At 37.7% G+C, this 15,685-nt stretch overlaps 1 protein-coding gene across 1 annotated transcript in view; it reads right to left on the bottom strand.

Annotated features, from left to right (window-relative positions):
• Nucleotides 1-1,938: 1,938 nt before the first annotated feature.
• The window catches only part of calb2a (calbindin 2a), a 41,826-nt gene continuing 28,079 nt past the window's right edge, over nucleotides 1,939-15,685 (bottom strand). The window contains exons 5-11 of the mRNA XM_057837573.1: nucleotides 13,011-13,067; nucleotides 9,000-9,077; nucleotides 6,843-6,898; nucleotides 6,698-6,737; nucleotides 6,537-6,590; nucleotides 5,366-5,437; nucleotides 1,939-2,410 (exon numbers count right to left, since the gene is read on the bottom strand). Coding sequence (XP_057693556.1) covers nucleotides 2,294-2,410; nucleotides 5,366-5,437; nucleotides 6,537-6,590; nucleotides 6,698-6,737; nucleotides 6,843-6,898; nucleotides 9,000-9,077; nucleotides 13,011-13,067 — 474 coding nt within the window. The 3' untranslated portion in view covers nucleotides 1,939-2,293. The remainder of the gene's footprint in view (nucleotides 2,411-5,365; nucleotides 5,438-6,536; nucleotides 6,591-6,697; nucleotides 6,738-6,842; nucleotides 6,899-8,999; nucleotides 9,078-13,010; nucleotides 13,068-15,685) is intronic.

The following is a 15,685-nucleotide window of genomic DNA, read 5'->3' as shown; positions in this document are numbered from 1 at the left end:
TATTTTGGGCAATGTTGCTGGACTGTTCTCAGAAACAATAGCCACAGGTCCACGGTCTCATTTCTGCTTGACTTGTGCTAATATTTTGTGCGATACAATTTTGAACAAAGAGGTTTGAATCTCTGGCACGTACTGTAAGTAAAGTTAAATAGGACAATTGAAAGAGGGTATAGACAAGTTTACTGAGTGAAACATGGGCGTGGCCATCTTGGACAATGTCTGCTCCGAACTTCCGGTTTAGAAAAAACAATATAAATCATGATTGAATTGAGCAGTGTGTTGACAAAGTTAAAACTGCAAAATGAAATCAGAGGAACTCACGGAATCTTCAAAAATTGATTCAGCACGACGTAGATGAGACGCAGATGAGATTGTTTGATTGTTCTAATCACTTCGTTGACCATTCGTGGACAAAATTATCCTTTATTGCCAAATGTATCACATTTGATACACCTAAAAGTTCATGATTTTGAGAGTAATTCAGAATTGTGACATTTCTTTTTGAAAAAAAAATGATGGATGCAGTCAACACATGCATCTGCAGGTTTCATGAGAAAAAAAAAACAGGATTTAGCCAGGGTTATAGATATTAGAGCGCTTATTACACATATTCATTTTGACATTTCTTTTTACAAATTTGAAAAAAAGGTTTCATTAGGACATTATTTTTCAAATTTTGGGATTCTCTGATAATTGCTTCATGTTGCAGGTCTTTAAGGGTTAAAACAACCTGTCAGACTGTGTTGACGTGATGAATGATTGATACGCCGGCCACTTGAGTCACCAAAATGAGGTGAAATCACGAATTATATTACATTTGCCGAATGCAGAAGGGCTGACACGGATGTTGTTGTTAAAAGGAAATACTAAAAGGTATGTAGTATACACAAATATAGTATGTCATTCTTTTTTATTGCAGATATTGATCGCAGTAAAACATTTGGACAACATGACTCCATTCTTGTTTTATTTAAAAACATTGGTGCATGCGCAAAACAGGTCAATAAATCACAATTTATAAAATGATTAGAAAAATATTAATGAAGGTTGAGCATATGGGGAATATGTTATCAGACAGCAGAACTTAAGGGAGCCAAACTTTCACCCAAAATTACGAGACCCTCAGCAGCATTCAAACGGGCTTTTTCCCACTCCTCGGTAATTCCAGCTCCAATAGCGTATCTTAAAATTGCTGCAGTTAAAAAGCTCGTTGTTGGATATCGGAATCAAGCTGCCGGTCCGCCGCGAGTCGAGCCACTGTCTGTCCCAGCCCCTGCCTCTCGGTTGCCCTTCCATCATCAAAGTAGAACCAACATAGTCTCGATATATGTCCGTCAAAGTACAAGTCGTCTTACCTTGCCTAACAGCAGTTTCCAGCTGTAAACAAACAAACAAAAAACTTGTAACTCTTGCATTTAGCATTGACATAATTGTGCCATCTACACGTACTGATTAGCAATAGGCTAGCATCAGTTACAGTAGTTATAGTAAATAAAATTGAAGATCATCATAATTATAATCATTATTGTAAAACAATATCAAAGGCAACAAGTCGTTTCATGCGCAAGATGTTAGCTTTTGTATTTTTTTAACACAGGACACATGAAAACGCAGGAAAAGGGAGAACATACCTTCCATAACATCAGCGGCAACTTTGTGGCGGCACGAGCTTGGTTCCACATCTGCCTTCATGAACTTGTTGTCCTCCCATGTCACGATGATGGCAGATGGATGCGGTATTTCCAAATTGTCTTTTTTAAGGGATTTTGATGAGTAATGTTACTCCAGTCCCTTTGTTGTTTTGAATGGAAAAATTCTAAAACGGAAGTTGCTTGAAGACATAAGGAAGTAAAGCGGAAATACCTCGGAAACTTGTCTGTAGACAACTGATCATTAATTAGGCTAACATTTGTATAGACAAAAACAACATTGTTCATGTTGAGATGTTTTATTGAGTTTTTCAATTAACAGTATTGGCCATAAACGAACATTGAACGTTAACTTTTATCATAGAATCAAATGTCTTCAAATGGCATAAAATGTCTTGCTGGGTGTTTCAGAAAAGATCCTCTTCGGATTCATAGGTCGGGTTGCTAAAACAAGCATTTTATGGCGAAGAGATATGTTGTAGTTATTATCATTTGGAAGTAATAGCTTTAGGAGAAGATGAGAGGTCGGTCCTGCACATGCACCTGGTGTTTTGTTGCCAGGTATAAGGAAGTGAGTGTTTTACCGGGAGAGAAGGGCAGGCACAACAATATAATAAGGATAGACAGCAGGAAAGGAATGTAAATCATTGAAGTGGCTCCTTGCAGAGGACGATTTCAAGCTCTCCGCGGTAGAGCTTCCCTCCATCAGAAAGACTCATGATGCTCCGCTTGTAGCCGGTCAGGTTCTGCAAGTCTGCCTCCTAGAGGACAAGAGATGGTGTCACAAGTTAGGATGTTGTCGGTGCAACTCCCAAGTATACATGAAATATAGTGGAATGCAAGCCCGTCGGGGACGGGGGGGCAACCGGGTATGTTTTACCGGGCCTCAGGACCATAGGGGCCCCTGAATGACCCTTAATTTATTTTACTGTACATTCACACATTTCTTTTTTATTTAAATCATTTTCTGATTAAATATTATCTTCTACTCGATATATACTTAAAAACGTTAACATATTAAATAATTCAAATACAGTGGGGCAAATAAGTATTTAGTCAACCACCAAGTGCAAGTTCTCCTACTTGAAAAGATTAGAGAGGCCAGTAATTGTCAACATGGGTAAACCTCAACCATGAGAGACAGAATGTGGAAAAAAAAAATTGAAAATCTCATTGTTTGATTTTTAAAGAATTTATTTCCAAATTAGAGTAGAAAATAAGTATTTGGTCCCCTACAAACAAGCAAGATTTCTGGCTGTCAAAGAGGTCTAACTTCTTCTAACGAGGACTAATGAGGCTCCACTCGTTACCTGTATTAATGGCACCTGTTTTAACTCATTATCGGTATAAAATACACCTGTCCATAACTTCAGTCAGTCACACTCCAAACTCCACTATGGCCAAGACCAAAGAGCTGTCGAAGGACACCAGAGACAAAATTGTAGACCTGCACCAGGCTGGGAAGACTGAATCTGCAATAGGTAAAACGCTTTGTGTAAAGAAATCAACTGTCAGAGCAATTATTAGAAAATGGAAGACATACAAGACCACTGATAATCTCCCTCGATCTGGGGCTCCATGCAAGATCTCACCCCGTCGCGTCAAAATGATAAAAAGAACGGTGAGCAAAAATCCCAGAACCACACGGGGGGACCTAGTGAATGACCTATAAAGAGCTGGGACCACGGTAACAAAGGCTACTATCAGTAACACAATACGCTGCCAGGGACTCAAATCCTGAACTGCCAGACGTGTCCCCCTGCTGAAGAAAGTACACGTCCAGGCCCGTCTGCGGTTCGCTACAGAGCATTTGAAATGATGATCCAGAAGAGGACTGGGTGAATGTTTTATGGTCAGATTAAACCAAAATAGAACTTTTTGGTAGAAATAAAGTTTCTCGTCTTTGGAGGAGAAAGAATACTGCATTGCATCCGAAGAACACTATACCCACTGAAAAGCATTGGGGTGGAAACTTCATGCTTTGGGGCTGTTTTTCTGCAAAGGGACCATGACGACTGATCTGTGTAAAGGAAAGAATTAATAGGGCAATGTATCGAGAGATTTTGAGTGAAAATCTCCTTCCATCAGCAAGTGCATTGAAGATGAGACGTGGCTGGGTCTTTCATCATGACAATGATCCCAAACACATAGCCAGGGCAACAAAGAAGTGGCTTCGTAAGAAGCATTTCAAGGTCCTGGAGTGGCCCAGCCAGTCTCCAGATCTCAACCCAATTGAAAATCTGTGGAGGGAGTTTAAAGTCCATGTTGCCCAACGACAGCCCCAAAACATCACTGCTCTAGAGGAGATCTGCATGGAGGAATGGGCCAAAATACTGGCAACAGTGTTTGAAAAGCTTGTGAAGAGGTACAGAAAACGTTTGGCCTCCATTATTGCCAACAAAGGGTACATAACAAAGTATTGAGATGAACTTTTGGAATTGACCAAATACTTATTTTCCACTATGATTTGCAAATAAATTCTTTAAAAATCAAACAATGTGATTTTCTGTTTTTTTTTCCCCACATTCTTTCTCTCATGGTTGAGGTTTACTCATGTTAACAATTACAGGCCTCTCTAATATTTTCAAGTGGGAGAACTTGCACAATTAGTGGTTGACTAAATATTTATTTGCTCCACTGTAAATATTTTTTTCATTTTTTTGGACAACCCCCCACCCCTTTTGTCTTAGCAGAGAATGGCGCACTCAAGGCTACACTTCGTACGTGCCCTCAAGCGGGAAATTAAAATCTGTCATTCTTATAAACGCTAAACATGGCGAGTCGTCATAAATCGGGTGCGTAGAAAAGAAAAAGAAAAAGGGATGAAGATCATAGAGTTGAACGAGAAAAAAAATTATGAAGTTTTTGAAAGGAGGACAAGAAGCCAGAGAATTGGGGCCAGAGTTGACTGTGGACAGTAATGTCGGTAAGTGAACAACAGCCGCTAACCCTGAACGTTTATATTCACAATCACCGTGACCAAAGCCTAGAGTCTATCACCGGCCGCTTGTAGCCTATTGAGCTGCGGTATGACAAGAAATGCTGCTCACGTTGAGCCGAGGAGAGAGAAGGTGATGAGAGATCAGGGAAATATGTTAGTCTGTGGTGAGCACGAGACTGAACAGACTTGGGTCCAGCGGCTGGATTTATCTTGGGTTTACAACCCACTGTGTATTATAGCATGCCCTGATACGAATCCATCACCAAAACAGGACAAACGAGCAGCAGTGGAACAGCAGAGGAGCCTGTCAGGGAGAGACAGGGAGCTGTTAGGCAGCCCACAGTCAGAGCTGAGGAGGGGGCGCGTCCCGGGTCCCACTCAGCACAGCAGCCGCAGATCGGTAGGGGGCGTGTGTAAGTCAGTCTGCATTAATTATGAATGCTGTTGTTGTTGATGTTGTTGATGTATTAGTAGTAATGAAGACCTATCTTTTACAGAGAATGATCAAAATAATGTAAGGCTGGGAGTGAGGGGGCCCTATAATTGTCTCTTGTCCCCGGCCTCCTGCAAGTCTGTTGACAGCCCTTGTGGAATGGATAATTTCATCCAAATACATTTTTTTATTTGGAATAATTTCCTTGTTTTTTGCACTCTTTAAGCGGTTAAGATCATATCAATTTATAAATGTTTGTTTGGGTTCGGAGACTATCTCTCCAATCTGACAACCTTGGCTACTGGTGCACCTGCACAAACTGGTCGGACTACTCTGTCTCACCGTCTTGTTGGTTTGGCAAAGGTCGCGTAGCAGGGCGTCTAACTCCTGCTCGTCAATGTAGCCGTTACCATCCTGAAACAAGGTAGCAGAAACACGTGTGCTGTTTTAATGCTTGCTTGAGAGCCTTCAATGACACTCTTAAATGAAAGTATTTCTTCATATTCAATAATTAATGTCTGATCATGAATGTAGAGTATATCTGTCAACGATAATTACAATTGGGTTTTCACACCTGACCAAAAATGAAGGTTTTTCAACTCAAATCACAAATCATGTCATGTCCATTTTCTCTGTATACAATTTGAACGTCTGAAGATTTATTTGTATTCACAAATGATTATTTATTGTTTGCAGAGATGCTTCCCAGAGTTTTAACTGAAATGCACAAGCTTTTGAAAAACGAAAACTTTCTGTTTGGATTCAAGGAGACATCTGGTCAAGTCGAGTCGTGAGAAACCAGAGCAACATGTGTCAAGCACTCAGCCATTATTGTGTGCCATCATGCATTGAGACTTAATTTGGGGCTCTGGCTGTGAGCCTTGTTAGGGTTTAACTAACGAGACACACTGTGCCCTGTTGACAGAATCAGTGGCAGCAGCAGTCAGTGCTTCTTGTGAACATGCTACCGGTCTTATTTTTTGTATAGATATTTAATAAGACGTGACAGAAGTGCCTTAATTTCCATGGGTGCTCGAATCTTATCACTTGTCCTCTTGAGCACATGCTTGTTGTCTGTGCATGATTGAGCCTGATATTTTTAGGATTGAGCTTAACTCTACGCAAGCTACCAACGTTTCTTTACTTCCGTCCCACGATCACTCTACCACAGAACGGTGAATATTTTAACAGTAGAGGCTTACGGAATAGCCAAAACTATCGAGCCTTGATGGCATTGTCGTTTCAAGATGGTGTCACCATGTTGGACTGACATTTTGCTCCTTTACAGTGTTTTAGATGACAACAGATGGGTGAAAGTGTCTTGTGAATTGGTTAGATAAAAGTTAAGGTGCCAAAAGCAATCAACATCTTTGAGTGTTGATGCGGAGTAACCTATAGGGCCCTTTGAATTCCCCTTATTAGTTGTTCCAAACAAAAAGTGAATCCATTTTTATCATTTAAAAATGTTCTTGCCCAATCATGAAGTACATTTAAATTTTGTTTTATAACATACCTTGTCGTAGTATGCAAAGATTGCATTGAACTGCTCACTGGTCAGCTTGACACCCTTTTAAAATAAGAAGAATGCTTAACTTTCACTTAAAGTTAAAAATGCATAATGTAATTCATATACAGGAGGAAGCCTATTTCTCTTTGGTGTGTGTCGTACAATACCTGGAATTTAAGCAAGAAATTCTCCTGAACAGGTAGGAGTCTGCGAAAGTGATGTATTTAATCAATGGGGAAAATGGTTTTCATTTGTATCAAGATGCAGACAATGGATTCAACCTAACCTGAGGGAAGTGAAATTGCACATTACCTTGCCATCTCTGAAAGGCCTAGTTTTCCATCTCCATTGAGATCAAACATCCTGAGCTACAAAGCGCAGCAGAGATGGGGAGAGACAGAAGCGAATGACAGGATGGCAGGTTATTCATAAGCTAATGTAGTCAGTATGATATAAAATTGAAACGTAAGATAAAAAGTCTATATTTTCTACTTTTTAAATTGCATCTACAACTTTGCACAGACGGCCAATAAAGGGACAACCTAATTGTTTTTCAACGGTGAGTAGTGCTGTTTCACATCAGACTTGAAAGTTTACAAAGAGTCATTTGTACAGTATGTGTTTAAAGGGACTATACAGAGTTTGTCACTTTTTTACTCATGACTGCCACCTTATGCCTAAAGCAGCTTTTGCATGGGGAGCATGCTTGCACCAGCACAAATATAAAGTAATGAGCGTTTGGCACATCAAATCAGCAGCAGAAACGTAAAAACAGTAGCAAGTCTTAAGTGGGTTAGAAAGGTGTTTCTGCCAAGCGGAAACTAGGCGGAGGATTGTTAAGGGGATGTGCGTGGACCTGCACAGGCGCATGTTCGCCCAAAGTGTTTGACGCGAAGTCTCTCTATCGAAAGTAATATAAAGGGCTTTTTGGGGTAGTCTCAGTAAAAATTTCAGGGCTCTGTGTATTCATCTGGGCATTGGTGGGTCAGGCATGGACTACAAAAGTATTTTAAATTACCTCTAAAAATCCCCTATAGTCCCTTTAAATAATGCTGAAATACGCCGCCAGCTAGAATTTAAACACCATAGTTTTGCAATACATTATAGTTGGGGGTTATTCTCATGAAGGTCCTTATAAGAGATTTGCACATAAGTGATGTAACAGAGTGAAGTCATGTGTAATCAGCAACTTGCTTCACCAAATGAGGTCAGGTCACCTCTAGGGCCTCCAAGAAGTAGCAGATGTTAGCACATCTGGGTTGTAAACATATAACCTGCAGGACACGAGCTGCCCAGAGCACTCAGGCGAACAATGGAATTCCCAAGACTAAAATGTACACTAAGATCACTATTCATTGAGAGAAGACTTGTTTTATTTATATTACCTGTCTTGTTTTGAAATTACTGGAGCTGTATTTAACTCATTCACAACCAAACATTATGTCAGAAGACATCCCCTTCTTTCAAGCGCCACGGAATAGATTAGAATTAAATTCCCATCTTTTATTATATTATCTGTTTGAGCTGCTCCCCTCTGTGAGATGCTGTAGGTGTTTGAAAGCAAAAACAGACTGAGGAACAGTTTGTTTGCCAAAGCTATGTTCACCCTCATCTTGCATATGTCCCACCACATCACCTAATATCCAATATTCATTTACATGCAATATTCTATATACAATATTTACTTACGTGCAATATTAACATGCAATTTTCAATGCGTTCACTGTCAAACTGCTGCTACTTCACTTCTATTCACACATATTCTCTGTGCAACATTTACTTACGTGCAATATTAACATGCAATATTCAATGCCTTCACTGTCTAAAATTCAAATTGTTGCTACTTCCCTTTGATTATTTGTACTGCCTGAACATAGGACACATTTTATATATATATTTATTATACTTTTATACTTACGAGATTTTAACTTATCATGCTCTGTAAAGAGTGATGCTCCACAATTTCATTGTACAACTTTATAATGACAATAAAGGACTATTCTATTCTATTCTATTCTATTCTATTCTATTCTATTCTATTCTATTCTATTCTATTCTATTCTATTCTATTCTATTCCAAACAATACTGTATATGTTGGTCAAAACTTTTCTTTTATCCCAGACAATAGTAAGTGATTCAATTACCTGACATGTTTCGGCGAACACTTCCGCCTTCATCAGAGGGTCTCTGGTGTTGGTGTCTTTATCAGCTGATGGATACAGCCAGAAGTGTTCACCGAAACATGTCAGGTAATTAAATCAACTTCTATTGTCTGGGATAAAAGAAACATTTTGACTAATCTATAAGTGTAGGCAAAATGAACTCAATACAACTAACGTTGTATATGTTTTGGTAGTGAATGAGTTAATCACAAGTTTAATGATTAAAAAATATATATACATTATCTATGTAAAATAAACATGACCATCTTTTGTTTGAAAGTGTTCACATACTGGATGGTCCCTTACTATGGTTTGTGTGTATTCCATAAGCTTCTGCTCATCGTAGTGTCTGTTAGCCTTCTTCAAGAGGTCCGACAGAAAGCCCTGAACACACAGACACATAAAAATATAATATTTCTGGATCCTTTTTCTCATTCACTGCCAGCCAGGGTATTTGTATAGTGTTCATATAGTGTGTGTTATGGTCGTTATTTAAACTGGCAGCCGAGTACCCGGTTGGGTGTGAGAGAGTACGAATATACGATTCCATTACTTCTGAAGAACTTAGAGGAGCACAAAAATAGGTTTAAAGAGTGGATTGCATTGCCAAACTCCACTACTGCTGCATGTTTTGTTGCAACCCAGGAGATAATAAAGCGTGGAAAACCGTTCACAGATGGTAAGTTTTGTACATGAAGGAGACATTCATCAACATATCAGAGCACCTATTTGCAGACTTCAAATACAAAACCGAAATAATAAAGAAAATCAAAGACATGCCCAGATAAGGGGCACGTTATGCACATTCCATTTTATTGTTTTTCGAAACCTCACAATAAAATTGACATCAAAAATCAGATTTTTATTGCATTTCTATAATTTTATAAAAGCAATGAAACAATTCATTAATATTGTAATGAAGTTAAACTTAAGGTGGAATTATACAACAGAGTTGTCACGTTGTGCGTTGGATGCACTGCAGGGAAATTAAACATTAACTCATGAAGGCTCATTATGTATTTTGTTTCATGTGTTTTTTGTAATTTAGATAGTAGGCTAATATAGGTTATAGAGATACATACAGCATGTGTTGCTTTTACTATTAGGCTTATTTAAGGCTTTTAATTTTTGCGGCTCCAGACATTTGATTTTGTTTTTTGGTCCAATATGGCTGTTTTAACATTTTGGGCTGCCGACCCCTGGAATAGCTAATGAAATGGCCGTTTTTTTCCCTGCAGTTGGGGGCTTTTCTTTGCAAAATTTAAGTATTTTTTTCCTATACAAAATAAAATTAATTGCTTTTAAATAAGAACAGCAAACATGCAGTACAAAAATACAAAGTAAAAAATGTTTGCCTCCAGGCAAACATTTTATTGTGTGTTATTTTTAAGGCAATTATCGTAAAGCAAATTTTATAAGAAAACTATTGTCGTATGCAAGCTGCACTGGACTATAAACAGCAAGGTTCAAAGGTGACGGAAAAAGTTGTGGTTATAGAACAAAAATTACAGTAATTGTTTTCTCGCCTTATTATACCGGGTGATTTAAAAAAAAAAAAAAAAAAAAAGAAGACAAAAAAAAAACAACGCCAACTTTTAATCAATCCAATAAAATCAAGAGTGATGGAGAAAAAAATATTTTAATAATAGTATTTGAGACCTTAAAACATGCAATTTAAGAAACAATGATGGATTTTTTTTTTTCTAATGATGTCCTTTAAATGGCCTCCTCCTGTACAAATGTATTCTTGAAATGAGATTCCTAATTGATTCTTTATCTGAGCTGGGATACTGTGAATTTCATCCTGACTTCACAGTGGTTACTAAAATGGCACATTGTTTACTGCCAATACGCATTTTTTTTTTTTTTTTTAAGTGGTCAAAGACAGATTTCAAGGATGCATTCATGCAGGAGGACGCCATTTAAAGGATGGAATTTTAAAATTAAAATCCATAATTGTTTCTTAAATTGGTTGTTTTAAGGTTTCAATTACACTGGATTAAAAGTTTTTCTTCCGTCACTCTTGGATTTATTGAATTGTTAAAAAGTTCCCGTTTTTATTATTTATTATTATTATTGTCTTACCCTGTATTTTGACTTGGAGGGCAGTCAGCGACCAAATGGATTGGATGTTTATCGCTATTCCTTTTTTGTAGATTGAACTATTGCAATGGGATTTTTACAGTTCTTAACAAAAATCAATCAGGAAGCTGGAGCTAATACAGAATGCTGCTGCAAGAGCCATTAAAAATACAAGGAAACTGGACCATATTACATTGGTTATGAAATAATTTCTCTGGCTTCCTGTGAGTCAAAGGATAGACTATAAAATATGGATGTTTGTCTGCAAAACACTAAATGGCCTTGAACTAAAATACATGCCTGATTTGTTTGACCCCTATGAAGCATCTAGACCCTTAAGGTTGTCTGGAACTGGTCTGCTTGTGTGTTTCAATTACAAGAACCAAGCAGTGTGAGGCAGCATTCAGTTATTTTGCTATTTACATTTGGAACAAGTTACCGTAACCTCTGAAATATGCTCAAACCGTTAGCTCTTTTAAATTAGGACTAAAGATGCAATTGCTTCTCACACCGTATTCATGACTGCCCATATAGTTCAAATTGATGACTGTAGCTTTTTATTATTTTTTGTTTGATTTCTATTTTGTGTTTCAACTAATTGTTTTTTATCCGTCTTGATGATTTAATGTGACTTTAAATATCAATTTATTTGTGATTTTGTTTTTTATGTGATGTAAAGCACTTTAGTACCTTGTGTCGAATTGTGCTATACAAATAGATTTACCTTGCCTTGCTGTTCGTGAGTGGTTTAAACTAGTGTTGTCCGATAAAGACTTAACCGATAACTGATATCCCAATGTTGTTCGCAACTCAAAAATGCAGTACCGATATCAAATCGACACTGATATATGCAGTCATGGACTTAACATATTATTGATAATTGTATTCTTATGCCCAAATGGATGCTTTAGTAATGTGGAGGTGCCAACTAATTACAAATACAGGCAGGCAACCATAGGATCCATGGGTAAGTGAAAATAAAATCATTTGATGGATTTTTTTTCTTTTTTTTTTTTTTATTCCCAAGATAGGTGGGCGGGACAATATTGTCGAGGTGGTGTTCGAGGTACTTGATAGGTAAATCAACCTATTTAAAATATCTGGACATTTACAATGAAGTTTCAAAGTGTAAATGTATCAGTAATTAACAAGAAAACATGCTGTTGCAGACTGATTGCATTACTTGCATTACTTGAATGCTCGCCTTCAGCCACTAACTTGAAATCTCGTTTGGACCAGAACTTTCCTTCATGACTCCCAATGCAGGCCTCTATTACCTCATGCATTACCACCTACCAGCACTGCCTTCTGTCACTACAACGAAGAACTTCAATGCATGAGGACGAGCCAATGCAACAACAATTCCCAAAATACTTTTTGCTGGGCTTTTACACAGATTTTTAATTAAAACTCTGTGTTTAGTTACTTTTCTTCGTGATTACTTCTTTATGGTGACATAGTAGTTATATGTGATGAGTTTATAATTCATTATTTTTTATTCATAGTTCATTTTCATTTGAGTCTCATGAGTGATAAGGATCTTTACTTCACTTAACAAATCCCAAGCAAATTAGTTTGGAGACATCTGAAGGTCACACTAGGCACAGGTACTGTACTTAGCTGTGATCTGACCATGCACAAAAGCTGCAGGCTAGTGCATTAATTTATAAACCAGGGTGCCTACAGGTGCAAGCCTGATATTGATATTATCCCATATGAGTCTAAAATCTTTTGTCGGCTGACATTATCGGACGGCCGATAATATCGATATAGTTTAAACATGAATGTCTTTTGCTGTTTAAATAACACAACACATACTCTGAATACTATGCATACAAACACAAGTAAATGAAGGAGATTGTTTCTGTAGCATGCTTTGCTCACTATTTTATTAGGTAAACAGCTATGGGGTCTCATAACAGAAACATACATGCATACTAATCCAAACATTGAGTTCAATATTTTTAGGCTTACGAGCAAAGGAAAATAAAAAACAGACTCAGTGGCATTAAAGAAAAAGAAAAAAAACGATAAACAGACAATGATTTAAAGATGTACAGTAAATGATGAAAGGCGCTGGCTATTTCAGCTTGGTCTGAGTGCTTAGCTCATAAAAACGAGTAGATGAGGTGTAGTAGAGACAAAGAAGAGTTTACAATTTGTAATGGTTGCAAATGTGTTGAGTGGAATTTCCACCATGCTATTGTTGAATAGTTATTCAAGTGAAATACAAACCTTTAATTCATTTGCTTCAATGTAGCCACTGCGGTCTGTATCATATCGACGCCATGCCTGTAAGAAATGGGCAGCAAGAATTACATTTCCTTTTTATTTATTGATTTATTTATTTTTCTTCCAAGGTTAAACTTTTTTGTTGACCCCCAGTGTCTCTTATGGAACTGTTGCGACGAGTCATTGTTCACAAGAAAAAATAAAACTTCCCATTCATCCTAATACATAGACAGTGGCAACAAGGGACAGAAGGATACGAGAAAGGAGACAGTCGTTTTAATGAATGTTTTAATCTCGCAGCTGTCCGTGTCCAAAGAAGGGATCCTTGTCAAAGATGGATGGTCCTCACCCTTTCTCATCTCCCTTCCCCCCTGTAGCTCCCCTTCTCGTTTGCTTGGTTCTGCAGAGAGGAGCTAGCAGTGGTGTTATTCATTATATATGACCCTGAAAATAGAAGGTCCTGCTTTCTCATTCCAACCCTTTAAAATCTCGATGCTCACATCCTTCTCTACACACACTTCAACAAAGACCGGTTAATCCTCCTCTCTTGTTTTATGTTCTCAAACTCTGGCTCCCGGGTTCCCATCGACATTTCATTAAGTTTCCCCAGAAAGTGTTTGTAGTCAGCCATCCTTTGTTTCCTACACTCATTTTCCTCTTTTTTTGAATGAGACTGAGGAAAACAACATGTTTCGTCTGCAATTTTATTGGTTCGTAATTGACTACATTTGTTTGTTGCTGAAAACATGAAATTTGCCATGATTTTATCTTCAGCATTATTTGGTACACCTAATATTTTCATATTCTTTAGAGCCTACAATTCTTCAAAGACAGAATTAAGTTATTTCTACAATCATTCATCATTCACATTGAGCATAGCAACAAAGTTCTTTTACCAAACTTGGTATCATTCAATTTGGTATTATGAAGTAGTTTTCTTAAACTGGTGCTAAAGTGAGAAATACTGAAAATGAATGTTATTGCTGTGCTAAAATGTTTTAAGAGAAAGGTGTTTTGCTGAAAGCCTCTGGTGGACATTTGCAAGTCATATGATTAATCCAACAACATTTTTATTGGCTTTCTAATACATTTTTCAACTTGAAACCCGAGGACTCGCGATATATACATAACATTTGCATTTCATTGGTTGACAACCAATTCAGTGTATAACTTGCCTAGTGCCCAGAACGGAAGATGAAATGAAATGCTCTTGAGCTCTTGAGTCAAACTAGACACCATTTTCCGTTTACATAAAGTTTAAAAGTTAGTTAATTCAGACCCTTTGTCTTTTATTTCAGGCAAGTCAGAAAAGATCTTGATGATTTTAAAGAATTGGTGGTTATTTTGAGCCCAATCTTTTTTTTTTTTTTTTGGGAGGCAAATTGAAGTTGCAAAGTGGTAAAACTGCTTCAAATAGGTAGGGTGCGTCAAGGAAAGGGGTCGGCAACCGAAAATGTTGAAAGAGCCATATTGGACCAAAAGAACAAAAAACAAATATGTCTGGAGCCACAAAAAATTAAAAGACTTAAACAAGTCCAATAATGACGGCAACACATGCTGTATGGATCTGTATTAGCTATATTAGCCTACTATAAAAATGACTAAGTCGGCTAAAAATACATAATGAGCCTTTATGATTTAATGTTTATTTTCCCTACAGTGCATGCAACGTACCACGTGACTACTCTGTTGTATGATGCCACCTCAAGTTTAACTTCATTACAGTATTAATGAATTATTTAATTGATTTTATGAAATTGTAGAAACGCAATAAAAAAATTCGGTTTTTGATGTCATTTTTATTTTGAGGTTTCGAAAAACGCAAAATGAAACGTGCATAAAATCCCCCTTATCTGGGCATGTCTTCCATTTTCTTTACTATCTCGGTTTTGTTTTTGAAGTCAATAAATAGGTGTTTTGATATGTTGATGAATGTCTCCATCGTGTACTCACCATCTGGGTTGCAACACAACATGCAGCAGTAGGCGAGTTTGGCGATGCAATCCACTTCTTAAATCTATTTTTGCACTCCTCTAAGTTCTTCAAAAGTAATACAATCACACTTTTTCTCTCACTCCCAAATGGGTACTCGGCTGCTGGTTTGTTTACAATAACCACCTGCCTGGCATGCCACCCTGCTGATAGAAACGTGTGTCGCAGGCTATGATGCAAATCTTGGTTGACTGCAATTTTGAAATTTAGTATTTTTTCTACACATTTTTACAGCATTGGAAAACGTTAAGAATGTTTGTGTCATTTTTGTCCTCCTTCTGAAACCATGTCAAAAGAAAAAATATATTTCCCTCAACCATCTTTTTCCATTTTCGAACATTTTTTTAATGCACCAGGGAGCCAATAGGGCAGCGTTAAAAAGACGCATGCAGCTCTCAAAACACGGGTTGCCGACCCCGGTCCAGGACCAATAAGTTGTGTCATTTAAAGGCAGGTGAATGCCATGCATTTGGTGTTACAGTGGCAGGCCATGAATCTCAGAGGTGGATGTAGCAAACCTAGCAACCCGCCTCTTACCATCCAAACTTTGGGTATACCCCTTTAAATAGATTTTCATTTTACATAACTCATATTTCTATATTGATATATATCGCAACAGATAACATTAAAGCCCCTTTCACACATACCTGATCTCCGGTTAATTCCCGGGTTTTAAACGGGTACCC

The sequence above is a fragment of the Corythoichthys intestinalis genome, chromosome 5 (assembly GCF_030265065.1).
Source record: "Corythoichthys intestinalis isolate RoL2023-P3 chromosome 5, ASM3026506v1, whole genome shotgun sequence".
In the NCBI taxonomy this organism is placed as follows: Eukaryota; Metazoa; Chordata; class Actinopteri; order Syngnathiformes; family Syngnathidae; genus Corythoichthys; species Corythoichthys intestinalis.
The sequence above is the reverse complement of the archived record's forward strand: the minus strand, read 5'-3'. Positions and strand labels throughout refer to the sequence as shown.